Genomic DNA, 17,408 nt, shown 5'->3' with positions numbered 1-17,408 from the left:
CAGTTCAAGTACAGGGCCATTCTGGAAGAAACATTGCTTCCATTTGCTCGTGCAGCCTTTCGAGGAAACTTTGTCTTCCAAGATGACAATGCACGGCCTCATCGTGCTCGCATGATCCAACGCTTTCTTGCTGACCGTGGTGTAGAGCATATGGAGTGGCCTGCCATGTCCCCGGATATGAATCCAATAGAGAACTTGTGGGCAGAATTAACGCGTTAAATCGACCACTTGGACCAGCAGCCGACCTCTGTGCGTGAATTGCAGCAGGCTATTGTCACTGCATGGCAAGCGATTCCTTTCCAAACCTTGAAGAGCATGCCTCAACGTGTACAACTGAATGCTCGTGGGAGTTACACGAAGTACTGAACTGTAATTTTACTGTCAGTAATCCCAGTCGTAATTTAACTTTTGTTTTTGTTAAAAAAATTTTTGGCTAATGTGCAAAATAAAGAGATACTTCTGGAAAACGTACAGAAGTTTAACACAGTACTGTCCATGAATTGAGTTCGATATTAGTTTACATCACTTTCAAGGATCAATTTATTTGTTTCGAAATGTCAAATGCGGTCTTTGTTTCTTTTAAAGGTCACATTAACAAAATCTAGAATAATTTCAACATAATTCCAATGAACTTTTGGTTCTAAGACATCTTGAAAAGTAAGTTCACCCCCACAAAAAAAATATTCCATATTAAATGCCAAGTCTGTGTATATATATATATATATATAAATATATATATATAAATATATATATATATATATATATATATATATATATATATATATATATATATATATATATATATTGTTGCGGATATGAGGATTGTATTTTTTTTATTGTGTTGTATTGTATACCAATTATTGTGTGTATTATTATCATCGCTTGATTCTGGCCCTTCCTGCCTCCAGTCTGTTGTATAAAGGTCAAAGGGTGTTCCGGTAGTTAATTCCATAAAGCATACATTGAAGGACACTATAATACCCCTGTTCAGTAGCTTATATCTTTATTATGTGTTTTAGGGTAAGGCCTTGTCTTCCATTAAAATGACACTCCATTGCACCAAGTGAAATAGATAGATTCCCTTCATTCCCATTAGCAAAACCTCCATTTCCCCTTTCGTCATGGCCAAGCCTCAATATGCCAATTCCATCCCCTCCAAAGCCGCCATTGAACATGTGCTCGGGTCGGGGAAGAAAGGCGTGCCCGCCCGTCGTCATCAAGGGCGGAGCCAGAGGGTCGCGCGACCAACCATGGCCGAGGTGAGCACACCGATGGGCGTGTCCTAAAAGCTGGCGGCTTAATCGCCGGAGGCGCTATAAAGGCACGCGCGCAAGAAGCTGCGTAGAGAGGTCCATGACAAGAGCTGAGTCGTCAGAGCTGAGCTGAGTTGTGTGGTTTTGGTCAGAGTTGGTCGTTAGTTGGTCGTCAGTGGTTGCGTTGAGTGGTTGCGTTGGTTGCGTTGAGTTGTCGGGGGTGAAGAGTGGTTGGACCAAGAAAGAGAGAGGAGAGAACCCGTCACGCCAGACCCCCCACCAGCGCGTCGGCTCCACCAAGCAGCTCCGCCCCGTGATCCCGCGCACACGACAGGATCGGTGGCATCGGCGGCCGTCGAGGTCCAGCCCGACGTCCCGTGCGGGATCAAGCTCTAGCCAGCTCCGTGCCGTCCTCCCCCCTACAGCCACACAACTCCTTCCAGCCAATCCACTCTGCAATTCCCCGTGTGAGTCCGTTTCTGTTTGTCTGTCCTGGGTATTTAATTAAGTTTGTATAAGCCAGTAATTTTCACTGTGTCTCTAAAATCTTCTGTATATTATTTTATTATCTTTCCTTCTCCTTGGTTTCTTTGAGCCTGTAAATAGTAATAAATAGTAATCGTATTTCAAACCTTTTTTTTGCCTTCGTCTTCCTCTTCTTCACATCCGTGTCGTCTTTGTCTTTTCCCTCATTGAATAGCTGCGGCGCGATCTGGCCAACGTTCAGGGAATCGGGTTTAGTCGGGGAAAAACTGTTCGGCCGCGGTGCCTCCGCTCTGTAAACAACATCTTATCCGCGGACCGTAACAATATATATATATATATATATATATATATATATATATATATATATATATATATAATATATATTATATATATATATATATATATATATATATATATATAAATAAAAATATATATATAATTTCCTTCTCTGCTCGCGGTCCCCGCCCACGACGAAGTGTGTGTTGTCTTGCCCCGCCCCCTTTATCTCCTTTTTCTTCTGCCTCTCCAGCCGATACACACCTTTTCAATTCTCGTTTCCACCATACTCATTCAACCCTTTCTACTTCTTTCTCAGATCCTCGCCCTCACTTCAGGGACTTTTCCCAGATTGTTTTTCACGGTTTTTGTTTAAATATTATTTAAATGTGTTTAAACTTTCCGCTGCAGTGTTTTATTCCGTGGTATATTACAACACGCTGTTTTTCTTCCTACTTATACGGCTTTTTTCAACTTCCTCATCAAATCATTCCATTTCAAAAAATAATTCAATCTCCTGCAGTTCTTCCTTTCTCCATTCTCTAAACTCCCCACCCCCCTTTATCGTTTTGAAACGGATCCCTGACTTGAAAATCACAATAAACCCAGTTTGATAAATGTTTGTTTGTCATTAATTGTCCACTTTCTAAACTCCCCCCCTCGACCCTCCGCTCCTAAACTCCCCCCTCCCTTCCCCTCCTAAACTCCCCCCTCCCCCCTCCCCTCCTAAACTCCCCCCTCACACCTCCCCTCCTAAACTCCCCCCTTGCCCCTCCCCTCCCCTCCAAATCTCCCCCCAACCCCTCCCCTCCAAATCTCCCCCCAACCCCTCCCCTTCAAATCTTCCCCTCCCCTTCAAATCTCCCCCCCCTCCCCTTCAAATCTCCCCCCTCCCCTTCAAATCTCCCCCCTTCCCTGGTCAAAATCCCCCCCCCCTCCCCTTCAAAATTTTATCCTCACCTCTCCCCTTCAAAACTCCCCCCCTCTCCCCTTCCCCTGATAATCTCCTCCCTACCATCTTTCTCCAATTCTTCCCTTTCCCCCCTTCTCCTCAAAGCTGCTGCCTCCTACCCACTTACTCTCCCTTCCATCTCATACCTCCCACCTCCTCCAACCTTCTACTTTGTTCTTCCCCTGCCCACCCCCCACCTCAGACAATGCCTCACTTTGCCTCATCCCATCACCATCAAACATTTTGGCCTCCTTGTCCTTCCCTTTCTCTCCTCGCTCTTCTGCAACCTCTGACACACTATGAACAGCTCTCCCCACCTCCCCCTCTCACCTTACCCGACCCTACCCATCCGCTCCCCTGTCCTGTAGCTGATGCTCGCCCTCTATCTTCATTAACGGTATGGACCTCAAACATCCGGGGCCTTTGCTCAAACCTGATTGATCTCTCCATACAGGTTGCTTCTAATTAACGAGACGTTATCTGTTTAACAGACACTTTCCTCCTTCAAGATGTTGACGATTCCTTAATATCTCTTCCTGGTTACTACCTCCTCCGGTATGATAGACCTGAGCCTCGTCCTGGTGGTGGGGTTGCTATCTTTATCAAAAACTCTCTTCCTCACTCTCCTTGCACTGCCCTATCTCAACCCCACCCCATGGGGTACCTCTGGATACGGCTTCCTCTCCCCTCCCACCTTTTATTCATTTGTGTTCTGTACCGTCCTCCAAACAGTGATGACTCCATTTACATTTCGCTGTCTGACAACATGGACCAACTTCTATCCACTCATCCCAATTCTCTTTTCCTCATATGTGGCGACTTCAACTGTCATCATGCCAGCTGGCTGAATGTGGGTACCTCTCTCAACAGCCATGGCACCTCAGCAAAGGATTTCTGCAACCAATTGGGCCTGACACAATCGTTCAATTTACCGACCGGGATCTCAGTCAACGGAGTATCTTCTCTTCTAGACTTGGTAACGACAAACTTCACTGCAAATGTCTGCTGCTCTTCTTCTGCTCCAATCGGTTCTTCTGATCATGTGCTTGTTAAAGTAGACATCTCTCTGGCCATTCTCAGAGAGCATCAGCATCGACGAGTCTGGCACGGTCTTTAAGCATCCATCTGGACTGGTCTCCCATTTTTTTTTTTTTTTTTTTTTTTTTTGTATACAAGATCGAGGCTCGTGAAAGAGCGAACATTAATCACACAGAAAGACAAACAGACACACAAAACAAATAACATCGGGAGCGGTAGACAAGATGGGGAGAGAGGGGGAAGGACACAAACACAACATTTGAGAGCAGGGACCGAGAGACATGGAGACATCGAGAGAACTGTGGGAGGGAGAGGGCTTTGGGGGGAAGGCATGGGAAGGGGGGGGGGGGGGTGGGAGAGGTATAAAACGTATGGACACTGCCAAGACTTCCAGGAAAGAAGTTGGAATTTCAAACAAGGTGGATCTGGGGTGAATTAGTGGGGGTAGAAAAGATCAAGGTTTTGGATGGGGGAAGATAAGAGATGGTGGTGAACAGCTGTTTTGAAGACCTGGAGGGAGGAGTGTGATTGAAGTGAGTATGGGAGTTTGTTCCAGAGGCGGGAGAAAAGAGGAATGAAAGAGTGAAGGTGAGCAGAGAGCCTCGATTTCGGCAGTTTAACCATCAGAGGGTGGCTGGCAGATCTTGTGCGACCTGTAGGAATATTTGGGGGACAGAGCACAGAGAGAGCTGGGGGAGCAAGGCCGGAGAGGAGTCGGTAGAAGACAGAAAGACCACCTACCTGCCTGCGGTGAGTGAGTGAAAGGCCCTCAGAGATAGCTTCATCGCGGGAGATTCCAATGATTCTGAAAGCTTTGGATTCAACAGCGTGAAGCCGAGCCAGGTGTGAGGCAGGAGCACCAGCCCATAGGGGAGAACAGTATTCCATTGAGCTGCGGATGAAAGCCTTGTATGTGGTGAGGAGCTCAGGTGTGCCTAGGAAGGACTTCGCACGACGGAGGATGCCCAGTCGGCGACTGGCTTTGGAGGCCAGCTTGGAAATGTGGTTTTCCCAAAAAAGATCATGGCAGATGGTGAGACCCAAAAGCTTGAGCGACAGAACTTCTTGGAGAGGATTGTTGAGAAAGTAGATGGGAGGGTTGTCCAGTCGATCTCTTCGGAGAGACATAGTAAGAGTGTGAGATTTGTCAGGATTGAAAGACATGTTCCACATGTTTGACCAGTCTGTGATTTTGTCCAGGTCTTCAGAGAGTGAGGAGGCTGCAGACTGCCGATCTGAGGGAAGAGGAATGGAGCGGCAGAGAGTGGAGTCATCAGCAAAGAGATAGAGGATTTTCCAGAGAGTCGGAGAGATCATTGATAAAGACCAGAAAAAGCACAGGGCCCAGCACACTGCCTTGGGGAACTCCAGCCTGAACGGGAAGGGAAGATGAGAAAAATCCATTCAGGGCCACACGTTGACTACGACCAGAGAGGAAGTCCGCAAGCCATGCATGGAGATTTCCATGGATACCATAGGAGGAGAGTTTGGTGAGCAGAGCTGGGTGCCAGACCGTATCGAAGGCACGTGATATGTCAAGGGAGACAGCTCTGATTTCCTGTTTGGCATTGAGGACCTCCATCCATTGTTGAGACAGCAGAAGCAGCATGTCCAGAGTAGAGTGACCTGGTCTGAAACCAAATTGATGATCAGAGATCAAGCCATTGGAGAAGAGGAAAGATTTCATATCCGAAGCAATGATGGATTCCATGACTTTGCTGATAATTGGGAGCAGGCTGATTGGTCTGTAGTTGCAAGGATCTGTTTTTGCACCTTTTTTGTGTAAAGCGGTAATGTTTGCTGATTTCCAGGATGCTGGCAGATGACCTTGAGCAAAAGATAGGGTGAAAAGAACAGAGAGAGGGTGAGATAGAGCGGCAGAGCAGGATTTTAGGACCCGTGGGCTGATGCCATCTGGTCCAGTTGCAGAATCAGAGTCGAGGTTTGACAAAAACTCCTCCACCTTGTCAGGAGAGAAGGTCACAGAGTCCAGGAGCAGTTTGGTTCGACTGAGAAAGGTGGGAACAGAGAGAGATGGGTTTGGGACTAAGGATTTTGAGGCAAACACAGAGTTGAGGCATTCGGCTTTGTCACGTGCGATGTCAACTGTGTGGCCATTTGAGGTAAGGGAGGGGATGGAGGGGGAACAAACACCAGAAACGGATTTGACCAGACACCACCAGGATTTGGAGGAAGGAGACAGGTTTGAGAGTTCATTCTTGAGTGAGGAGAGATAGTGCTTCCTGGCACTCCTGAGGGTAGACACACACTTGTTCCGAGCTTGGTGGAAGGAACTGAGATTTCCTTCAGTTGGATTAGCCTTCCAAGAGGCAAAGGCAAGTTGTTTCAGGGCAACTGCCTCACCACAAGATTCAGTGTACCATGGACGGGAGGAAGGGTAAGACAACTGAAGGCGAGATGGGATAAATCTATGCATGAGAGAGATCAGTTTGCTTTGGAAGAATTCCCAGGAAGAATTGATGTCAGAGGCAGTGGAGATGGGAGACCAATCCAGACGATTGATGGCTGCTTGAAGACCGTCCCAGTCGGCCTGAGTGAAATGCCAGACTCGTCGACGCTGAGGAGGCTCTCTGAGAATGGCCAGAGAGATGTCCACTTTGACAAGCACATGATCAGAAAAACCGATTGGAGCAGAAGGAGAGCAGCAGACATTAGCAGGGAAGTTAGTCATAACCAAGTCTAGAAGAGAAGATACTCCATTGGCTGAGATCCGGGTCGGGAAATTGACAGATTGTGTCAATCCCAGTGAGTCACAGAAGTCCTTTGCTGAGGTGCCATGACTGGTGAGAGAGGAACCCACACCCAACCAGGTGGCATGATGACAATTGAAGTCACCACATATGAGGAAGAGAGAGTTGGGATGAGTGGATAGAAGTTGGTCCATGTTGTCAGACAGTGAAATGTCGATGGAGTCATCACTGTTTGGGGGACGGTACAGAACACATATGAACAAAAGGTGGGAGCGGAGAGGAAGCCGTAGCCAGAGGTACTCCTCGGGGTGAGGAGGAGAGAGGGCAGTGCAAGGAGAGTGAGGAAGAGAGTTTTTGATAAAGATAGCCACCCCACCACCAGGCCAAGGCTCAGGTCTATCATACCGGAGGAGGGAGTAACCAGGAAGAGATATTAAGGAATCAGAGACATCTTGAAGGAGGAAAGTCTCTGTTAAGCAGATCAAGTCTGGATTGTCAGAAGCAACCTGTATGGAGAGATCAGTCAGGCTTGAGCGAAGGCCCCAGATGTTTGAGGTCCATACAGTTAATGAGGAGAGAGGGGGAGCATCGGGTACAGGACAGGGGAGGGGAGGAGTAGGGTAAGATGAAGGATGAGAGGGTAAGATGAAGGATGAGAGGGTAAGATGAAGGATGAGAGGGGGAGGTAGGGAGAGCAGTTGTTAGTGTGTCAGCGATTGCAGAAGAGTTCCAAGAAAGGGAAGGATGAGGAGGATGAAAGGTTTGAAGGTGAAGGGATGAGGCACAGTGAGGGGTTGTTTGAGGGGGGGCAGAGGAAAGAAGAAGGTTGGGGGGGGTGGAGGTATGAGATAGAAGGGAGACGAAGTGGGGAGGAGGCAGCTTTGAGGAGGAGGGGAGAGGAGGGAGAATTGGAGAGGAATGGTATGGGGGGAGATTTGAATGGGAGGGGTTGGGGGGGAGTTTTGAAGGGGAGGAGTGAGGGGGGAGTTTAGGAGGGGAAGGGCAAGGGGGGAGTTCAGGAGTGGAAGGGCAAGGGGGGAGTTCAGGAGTGGAAGGGCAAGGGGGGAGTTCAGGAGTGGAGGGGTAGGGGGGGAGTTTAGGAGTGTAGGTGCAAGGGGAGGGATTTGGATGGGAGGGGCAAGAGGGGAGTTTAGAAAGTGGATGATTAATGAAAGACGAACATTGAAAACAAATTGGGTTTGTTGTGATTTTCAAGTTAGCAATCCGGTTCAGAATGATGGAGGAGGGATGGAATGAATGTGAATTTAGACCATGTAGTGAGGGAGACGTATAAGATATTGAATTTCTTTTTTTTGAGGTGGAATGAGTTGGAGAGGAAATTGAGAAAAGCCTTTTAAATAGGAAGAAAAACAGCGTGTTGTAAAATACCACTGAGTAAAACACTGAAGGGGAAAGGTTATACATATTTAAATAATATTTAAACAGAACCATGAACAATCTTATGTGCACAAAAATACCAACGGGGGGAGAGCCGAGAGGGACAACCACGAGTCACGTGAAGGGCAAATGGTGGATGGCAAGGAGTTAATGGGGGCGGGGCGAACAGCACACCTGGACAGAAAATACAGGATGAGTCAACAGTACACGTGGAGAAAGGAAAATAAATGTTTTTGGTTTTTTTTTTGTTTGTTTGGTTTTTGGGGGTGGGGGGGGGGGGGGAGGTGGGGATTTAGAACGTTAGACAGAGTATTATGTTCGGGGTAGAAGGGAAAAAAACTAAGAACAAAGCAAAACACGATTAAGATAACAAACACCGACGGGGGTACAACTACAAGGCCGCACACGAGGAGCAGAACACGATTAAATAATTACAAGTTACAGGAAATTCAAACCAAAAGTAACTATAATCAAAACAATAACGCATGGACGATAAAATAACGAGTTGAAATTTGACAATCTATCTGGGGAAAATCATGTGCTTGTTTTTCTATCATACCCCCCAGATATCATACTCAGGATATACCCCCCAGATATCATTTCTATCATACTCAGGCACCTTTTGAGTTACGAAGCTGATATTTGGACATGCCAATGACCAGGTGATTTGGCTGCAAAGGCTATTTTTGATTTATTAATTAATCAATTAATCAATTAATCAATTAATCGATTAATTATTTAATTAATGACAATTTTTTATTTTTTTTTAGAGTTGCAGATTCTGATGAAATGGTGGTGGTTTATGTGTTCTCTGACCGAATTGATTAATAATTTAATTTTTTTATCTCTACTGCCTCTGATGTCAACTCTTCCTGGGAATTCTTCCAAAGTAAGCTTCTTTTGTACACCGCACCTTTCCTATGCCATCTCCAGGCATTGCAAATCGTCATTGCTGGGCACCGAAGGGGGCTCGGCAGTGACGCACGCTGAAAGGGAGTACTCAGTTTTCACTCTGTTTGTTTGTTTTCTTTCTTGTTTTCTTGTTTTCTTGGTTGGCCGGGTGATATCTCAGCCATCCTTTGAGCGAGGAATCTGAAATTTCGGCACAATAGTGAGCAAGTCCTTTGTCAAAAACGGTATTTTTTGTTTTTTGATTAATCAATTAATTGATGAGTTATTTAATTATTAGCGATTAATTAAGTACTTATTTAATTAATCGAATTTCCTTTCTCTTCTGACCATCAACTCAGGCACCTTTTGAGTTACGAAGCTGATATTTGGACATGCCAATGACCAGGTGATTTGGCTGCAAAGGCTATTTTTGATTTATTAATTAATCAATTAATCAATTCATCGATTAATTATTTAATTAATGACAATTTTTTATTTTTTTTTAGAGTTGCAGATTCTGATGAAATGGTGGTGGTTTATGTGTTCTCTGACCGAATTGATTAATAATTTAATTTTTTTATGATTATTATTTATTTATTTTCATTATTAATCATTTATTTATTTTCTTTCTCATTTGGCCAATATCTCAGGCACCTTTTGAGCTCGGAAGCTAATATTTGGACATGAGTGACCAAGTGATGTGGCTATCAAGGACATTTTTGGTTTATCGATTAATCATTTAATCGATCAATTATTTATTGATTAATTGATGAATTATTTATTGATTAATCAATTAATTATTTAATTTTTTTATTAATGACTTATTTAATTAAATTTCTAAAAGATACATCTTCGGATGAAGCACAATTGGTTTAGTTATGCTATTAGCCAATTGATTAAGAAAATAATTTGTGATAATCTTTTATTGATTTTAATTATACAATTAATCAATCAATTAGTGTGCACCTCTCCCTCCCAATGCAGCCTCTGAGCTGCACTGCGGTATTGCCGGGCACCGGAGGCGCCCCGGCAATGCCGCGCTGTAGGATATTTAATTATTTGGCATGGGGGCAGTGTACTTTGAATGTATCTGTGCTTGTTTCTTTTTCTTTTTCTTTTACACTTACACACACACATCCCGTCTCGTCTCGTCTCGTCTCGTCTCTAGTTGTCTTACCCTTCCTCCCGTCCATGCTACACTGAATCTTGTGGTGAGGCAGTTGCCCTGAAACAACTTGCCTTCGCCTCCTGGAAGGCAAATCCAACTGAAGGCAATCTCAGCTCCTTTCACAAAGCTCAGAACAAGAGTGTGTCTACCCTCAGGAGAGCCAGGAAACAATATCTCTCTACTCTCAAGACGGAACTCTCAAACCTGTCTCCCTCCTCTGGTCAAATCTGTTGCTGGCGTCTGGTTAAATCTGTTTCTGATGTTTGTTCCCGTCCCATCCCCTCCCCTCCCTTACCTCAAACAGCTATTCAGCTGACACCGCACGTGACAAAGCCAAATGCCTCAACTCTGTGTTTGGCTTAATATCTCGTGTCCCTAACCCATCGCTCTCTGTACCCACCTTACACAGTCATACCCAGCTGCTCCTGGACTCTGTGTACTTCTCTCCCGACAAGGTGGAGAAGTTCTGTCAAACCTCGACTCTGATTCTGCAACGAGACCAGACGGCATCAGCCCACGGGTCCTAAAATCCTGCTCTGCCGCTCTATCTCACCCTTTCTCTGATCTCTTCACCCTCTCTTTTGCTCAAGGTTATCTGCCATCTGCTTGGAAATCAGGCAACATTACCGCTTTACACAAAAGAGGTGCAAAAACAGATTCTTGTAACAACCAAACAGCCTGCTCCCATTAATCAGCAAGGTCATGGAATCCATCATCGCCTCTGACATCATATCCTCCCTCTTCTCCAATGGCTTGATCTCAGATCATCAATTCGGATTCAGACCAGGTCATGCTACTCTGGACATTTTGCTTCTGTTGTCTCAGCAATGGATGGAGGTCCTCAATGCCAAACAGGAAATCAGAGCTGTCTCCCTTCACATATATCGTGCATTCGATACGGTCTGGCACCCCGCCCACCAAACTCTCCTCCTTTGGTATCCATGGAAAACTCCACGCATAACTTGCAGACTTCCTCTCTGGTTGCAGTCAATGTGTGGCCCTGAATGGAATTCTCTCATCTCCCCTTCCTGTTCAGGTTGAGTTCCCCAAGGCAGTATTCTGGGCCCGGTGCTTTTTCTGGTCTTTATCAATGATCTCTCCGACTCTCTGGAAAATCCTCTCTATCTCTTTGCTGATGCCTCCACTCTCTGACGCTCCAAATCTCAACCCTCAGATCGGCAGACAGCAGCCTCTTCACTCTTTGCAGACCTGGACAATATCTCAAACTCGTCAAACAAGTGGAACATGTCTTCCAATCCTGACAAATCTGACACACTCACTTTGTCTCTCCGAAAAGATCAACTGGACAACCATCCCATCTACTTTCTAAACAATCCTCTAGAAGAAGTTCTGTCACTCAAGCTTTTGGGTCTCACTATCTGCCATGATCTTTCCTGGGAATACCACATTTCCAAGCCGGCCTCCAAAGCAAGTTGCCGTCTGGGCATCCTCCGTCGTGCAAAGTCCTTTCTGGGCACTTCTGAGCTCCTCACAACGTACAAAGCTTTCATCCACAGCTCAGTGGAATACTGCTCTGGCTGGTGCTCCTGCCTCACACCTAGCTCGGCTTCATGCGGTTGAAACCAAAGCATTCAGAATCATTGGTATCTCCCACGATGAAGCCGATACTGATGGCCTTTCTCTCTCTCACTGCAGGCAGGTTGGTGGCCGTTCTGTGTTCTACCGACTCCTCTCTGGCCTTGCTCCCCCCCTGCTCTGTTTGTGCTATGCTCCCCAAATATTCCTGCAGGATGCACAAGATCTGCCAGCAAGCTAGTGCTGTTAGCTAGATTCAAAATCCCGTCTCGATAAATTTTCAATTTTCATAACGGGATCTCGGATCGGCTTGGTTCCTGACAAAGTAATACATATTAAAAAAAAAAAAAAAAAAAAAAGGCTTCAAAAATTATGGAATTTCATTACAATATATAAACAACAATGAAAAAAATTCATTTCTGATGTTGAGTACTTAAATTCCGACTTAGCTTCCATTTACCGGGATGAAATAAAATACACCGCCTACATGCAGATGGCCACCGATGGGACCGGGTTATCTCATTACAGTTTGTATTGTCATGTAATTTCTTGCTCGGAATGTCAGAGAGAGGGAGAAAATGTTTCTGCCCAGGCATATTCGAGTCCCGGTTGGAGTTTCATTATCATTTTGTGAGTTGTGATCGGGCATGTCAAGCGTTCTCGTAGCTCGCGCGCGTACACGTACGACCGTTCGATATTCATGATAGTTCAATCGGTGCCGCGTCCTGCTGCTGCGCACATGTGCATGTTACTTTTTTTTAAATAGTTCCGTTAAGCGGGCTATAATGACGCAGCGTTGTGTGCCTCAACTCAAATCGGAATGTACAATTTTTTGTTCAACCCGTTGATAGCCGTTCGGTGGACGGATCGAATATACCGACCCCTTATTCCAGAAATTGAAACTTATAACGCTAAATAACGCCTTTCATCGAATGTTCACGTGTTTTAACAATTGTCGACTGATAAGACACCCAAGTTATCCGAGCCCATGCTTTGATCAACCCGACTGCGTTACCTGAATTCCTCGGAAGCCCCACCAGGACGACGGCAGACATTTTCAGAAGTTCCTGCCACACAACGAAATATTTTTTATTCATATTTACCTCAGCGCATTTCAGCGCACGGAATCCACGGCATCAGAGCAGGTGGGCGCTGATTCGCTCAGAGCGATCACGTGATGACGCTATGAACGCTATGACGCTATGAAAAAAAAAAATCGCTCGCTTTGCCAAGGGGCTCGCTCCCCCCCCGTTCCCCTCCCCTCCCCTCCCCTGCCCGGCAATGCCGGGTACTTCTGCTAGTAAATTATAAAGCAGGCGGTGTAGTGATCACCCCCCCCCCCCCACCCCCTCCTTATTTTGACTCTGTGACTAAAGTAAACGTAATCAACTTATCAGGCCTAAAGTGGAGATAAGATAACCAAAATACTTTCACATTCAAACCGTCAAACCAAACCCCGAGGGATTCTTACAATTTATAGATTTAGCGTTGCAATTAAACATAAACGTTCATCAAAAACTCATTTCATAAAACTACATAATGTATTGTACTTGTATTAATACATTGTGTAGAATAATCCGTTATAAACGTGTTTTTAATCTAAATAAACATCGTCCCTCGATATTAATCTGCTAAAGACCCTAGCAACCACATTCCGTAACTCGTCTCCAAGGACGGACACGTGACCGCAGCGGGGCGGGGCGAGGCGGAGTGATACAGCGGAAGGATTCAACGGTTTAAATAAAGCCGCGACGCGGGGGATTTTCATTGGGACCTTTATCCTGATTTCGTTACCTCCGCCACCAAAGGTAGATGGAGGTTATGTTTTCACTCCTGTCTGTTTGTCCGTTTGTTTGTGAACACAATATCTCAAAAAGTTGTGGACGGATTCGGACGAAATTTTGTGGAGATGCAGCGTGTGTGACAAGGACGACATGATTAGATGTTGGTGAAGATCCGGATTCGGAATTCGGATTCGTTTGCAGTGCATTGTTTGTTGACAAGGGGAAAATCCTGGAACAGTGAGTTCACTTTATTTATCATCGTTTGTGTCAGTTCAGCTGCACTTGTGAAAAATGATGCTTGTGCAGAAGCAGAGTAATGAAAGCAAGGCTCAATAAATGCCTCTATTATGGAAAATATCTGCAAGAAGTTGGAATTTTAACCGGGATTTTTTTACCGAGAAATTGCGTCAGTCAATTTATCTCGGGACCGTCCCGAGACCGTCTCGAAAGCCGAAACCGCCGGGATTTCGTCCCGGTCTCGGATCGGTTGACAGCCCTACCAGCAACCCTCTTCTCGTGAAACTGCCAAAATCAAGACTCTCTGCTGACCTTTACTCTTTCATTCCTCTTTTCTCCCGCCTCTTGAACAATCTCCCTCACTCTCTTCAATCCCTCTCCGCCCTCCAGGTCTTTAAAACAGCTGTTCACCACCATCTCTTATCTTTCCCCATCCAAAACCTTGATCTTTTCTACCACCGTTAAAACGCCCCAAATCCACCTCTTTCAATCCCCAACTTATTTCCTGAAATTCCTCGTAGTGTTCATTTGCTTTACACCGCGTACCCCTCCCTCCTCCCCCAGCCCTCCCCCCTCCCCAGATCTACCGACGTCCCTGTTCTTGACTGTTGTGCTTGTGTGCTTTCCTCTCTCTCCACCTCTTGTCTCCCGTTCCCTTCATTGTATGTTTTATGTGTCTGTGCATGTTTTCATGTTCAATGTGCTAGCTTTCATGTTCAACACATGCCTCGATTCTGCATACACAAAAAAAAATATTAAAAAATGCTGCTTTCCAAGCACGAGCTAGGCCCCATTCCCAGAGATATCTATCGACAAGAACGTTCCGTTTTCAGTGTGGTCTTTCCTCAGCAGTCTTGTTCAGGTTTCATCCCAGGATGGACCCCTAATGTGGGTTTCATTCCAGGCTGGACCCCCAATGTGGGTTTCATCCCAGGCTGGACCCCCAGCGTGGGTTTCATTCCAGGCTGGATCCCCAATGTGGGTTTCATTCCAGGCTGGACCCCCAATGTGGGTTTCATCCCAGGCTGGACCCCCAACCCGGGTTTCATCTCAGGCTGGACCCCCAACCTGGGTCTAATCCCAGGATGGACCCCAAACCCGGGTCTAATCCCAGGCTGGACCCCAAACCCGGGTTTCATCCCAGACTGGACCCCCAACCTGGGTTTCATCCCATGTTGGACAACCAACACGCATTTCATCATATGCTGAACCCTCAACGCGGGTTTAATCCCAGACTGGAGCCCCAACCCGGGTTTCATCCCAGGCTGGACCCCCAACACAGGTTTCATCTCATGTTGAATCCTAAGCGCAGGTCCCCCATGCTGGACCCTGAACGTGGGTTTCATCCCATGCTGGACCCCCAAAGCAGGTTTAATCCCATGCTGGACCCCCAACGTGGGTTTAATCCCAAGCTGGACCCCTAACACGGGTTTCATTCCATGCTGGACCACCAACGCAGGTTTCATCCCAGGCTGGTCCCCCAACCCGGGTTTCATCCCATGCTGGACCCCCACCAATGTGGCTTTCATCCCATGCTGGACCACCAACGCAGGTTTCATCCCAGGCTGGTCCCCCAACACGGGTTTCATCCCAGGCTGGTCCCCGAACCCGGGTTTCATCCCAGGCTGGACCCCCAACGTGGGTTTCATCCCAGGCTGGACCCCCAACGCGGGTTTCATCCCAGGCTGGACCCCCAACGTGGGTTTCTTCCCATGCTGGACCCCCAACGTGGGTTTAATCCCACGCTGGACCCCCCAACACCGGTTTAATCCCAAACTGGACCCCCAACACGGGTTTCATCCCCATGCTGGACCCCCAACGTGGGTTTAATCCCATGCTGGACCCCCCAACACGGGTTTAATCCCAAGCTGGACCCCCAACGCGGGTTTAATCCCAAGCTGCACCCCCAACGCGGATTTAATCCCAAGCTGGACCCCCAACGCGGATTTAATCCCAAGCTGGACCCCCAACGCGGGTTTCACCCCATGCTAGACCACCAACGTGGGTTTCATCCCATGTTGGACCCCCAACACGGGTTTTATCCCATGCTGGACCCCCAACGCGGCTTTCATCCCATGCTGGACCCCCAACGCGGCTTTCATCCCATGCTGGACCCCAAACGTGGCTTTCATCCCATGCTGGACCCCCAACGCGGGTTTCATCCCAGGTCATTTTTGCTTTTATTTTTTCTTTACAGAGTCAAAGCTTGTGGAAGAGCTAGAACACTGAACGGGTCCAGATGCAACAGAACAAATAGAAGAGCAAGGAGAAAAGGGGGTAAGGGGAGATGGCAACAGCAGGGCCGAGGGAAAAAATAAATGGTGATCGATAACGAGGTACGGGTAATGATGAGGGGTAAGGGAGAACGTAGGGGTGGATAAGATCGATAGGTCGGCGTAGTAGCCGAATCCCAACGTAGGTTTGATCGCAGAGGCTTCCATTTCCAAGCAGGAAGGGCGCACAAATTGCACCTGCATACCAAGTACTCCAAGCACAACAAGCGTGGCATGCTCATGACAGGAGGACTCGTTCTAACCGATACTTTGTCCAATATCAAGTTGGGATCAGGATGTCTCAGAAAAAAGGTCATCAAAGCGAGAGGCCAATGTCACGTGCTCAACAAGGCGCACACAACTTTGTGAGTAACTGTTTGAGGAGTGCGGGTTGGGTTGTCAGCAATCAAGAGGGGAGTGGTAGTGGGGGTTGTAGGGTGGGGATGGTTAGCTTTCAACAAAGGAGTCTGGTGAACATCCTGGGAAGGGTAAGGTAAATGGGGAAAAGGGAGAGAGAGACGGAGGGTGAAAGAACAAGGCTGGAAGTGGGTAGAGTGGGGAGTGGGGAGTGGGGAGTAGAGGGAAGGGGCTTCTGCCTTGCGGGTGCATCACAACAAACCCAGTTTTAAATTCTGAACGAATTCAAGGCAACCACAATCAGTATGGTGTGGGGCAGAGAGGGGGAAAGGGACAGCATCGGGTTAACAGTCCTCGGGAAGAGGCTGCCATGAGGGACAGGATCAAGGAGTGTTCGATTCCGAAAGTCCAGGCACCTCTGTAGTGTGTGGACGGTGCAGGGTCACTCACCTCATCCTTGTGCAGGTACAAAGCTGGAACATAACCCACAGCACCACCGTGCGAGGCGAGCCACCAGTGCTGGTTACTTCGCTCCAGAACCACGAACCGCTCACCAGCCTTGAAACGCAACGAATTCGGCTCGGCGGACTTGAAGTCGTACAGGGCGCGATACATGATGGCGACTTAGCGTTGTGCTGGTTGATGTGACGATGGCGGTGGTACAATACTACAAGCACAGAGGAGGGAAAGAGAGGGAAACCAGAGCCGTTGCAGCAAATTGACGGAAAAGCAACCGCTTCTGCAGCGGAGGAATATAATGATTACGTCAGAACGTATGTGACGCAATCACGCAAATGTATAAAACTTTTTTTACCCCACTCGCCAGCATTAAAGATTAAACTGAAAAATTAAGATGCACAGCAGGAAGATATCGCAGACAACAGAATAAAACGACTTTCATTGCTTTACACCACCGTTAACTATGGCGTCCGCTACACCGCCAAACCCGTGCCAGAGAGAAAAGATGGAAACAGTAGCTCGATTAGTTTAAATTTCAAAGCAAATTTAAAAACAACCAAAATCTCTCTCAAGTATGAAAAACCTGCCA

General features: G+C 46.8%; 1 protein-coding gene across 3 annotated transcripts in view; it reads right to left on the bottom strand.

Moving 5' to 3' along the window:
• NCKIPSD (NCK interacting protein with SH3 domain) overlaps positions 1-17,139 on the bottom strand; it is a 143,482-nt gene extending 126,343 nt beyond the window's left edge. For 2 of the 3 annotated variants that reach the window (XM_068135396.2, XM_068135407.2), the window contains exon 1: positions 16,811-17,139. In XM_068135396.2, the coding sequence (XP_067991497.2) occupies positions 16,811-16,975 (165 nt within the window). In that variant the 5' untranslated portion in view covers positions 16,976-17,139. Of the gene's footprint in view, positions 1-12,724; positions 12,777-16,810 lie in introns of all 3 variants that reach the window. The other variant, XM_068135416.2, reaches the window with a different exon arrangement.
• Between the last annotated feature and the right edge of the window lie 269 nt (positions 17,140-17,408).

Source organism: Myxine glutinosa, chromosome 1 (genome assembly GCF_964187855.1).
Source record: "Myxine glutinosa chromosome 1, kmMyxGlut1.1, whole genome shotgun sequence".
NCBI lineage: Eukaryota > Metazoa > Chordata > Myxini > Myxiniformes > Myxinidae > Myxine > Myxine glutinosa.
Note: the sequence above shows the minus strand (reverse complement) of the source record. Positions and strands in the feature narration are given on the sequence as shown.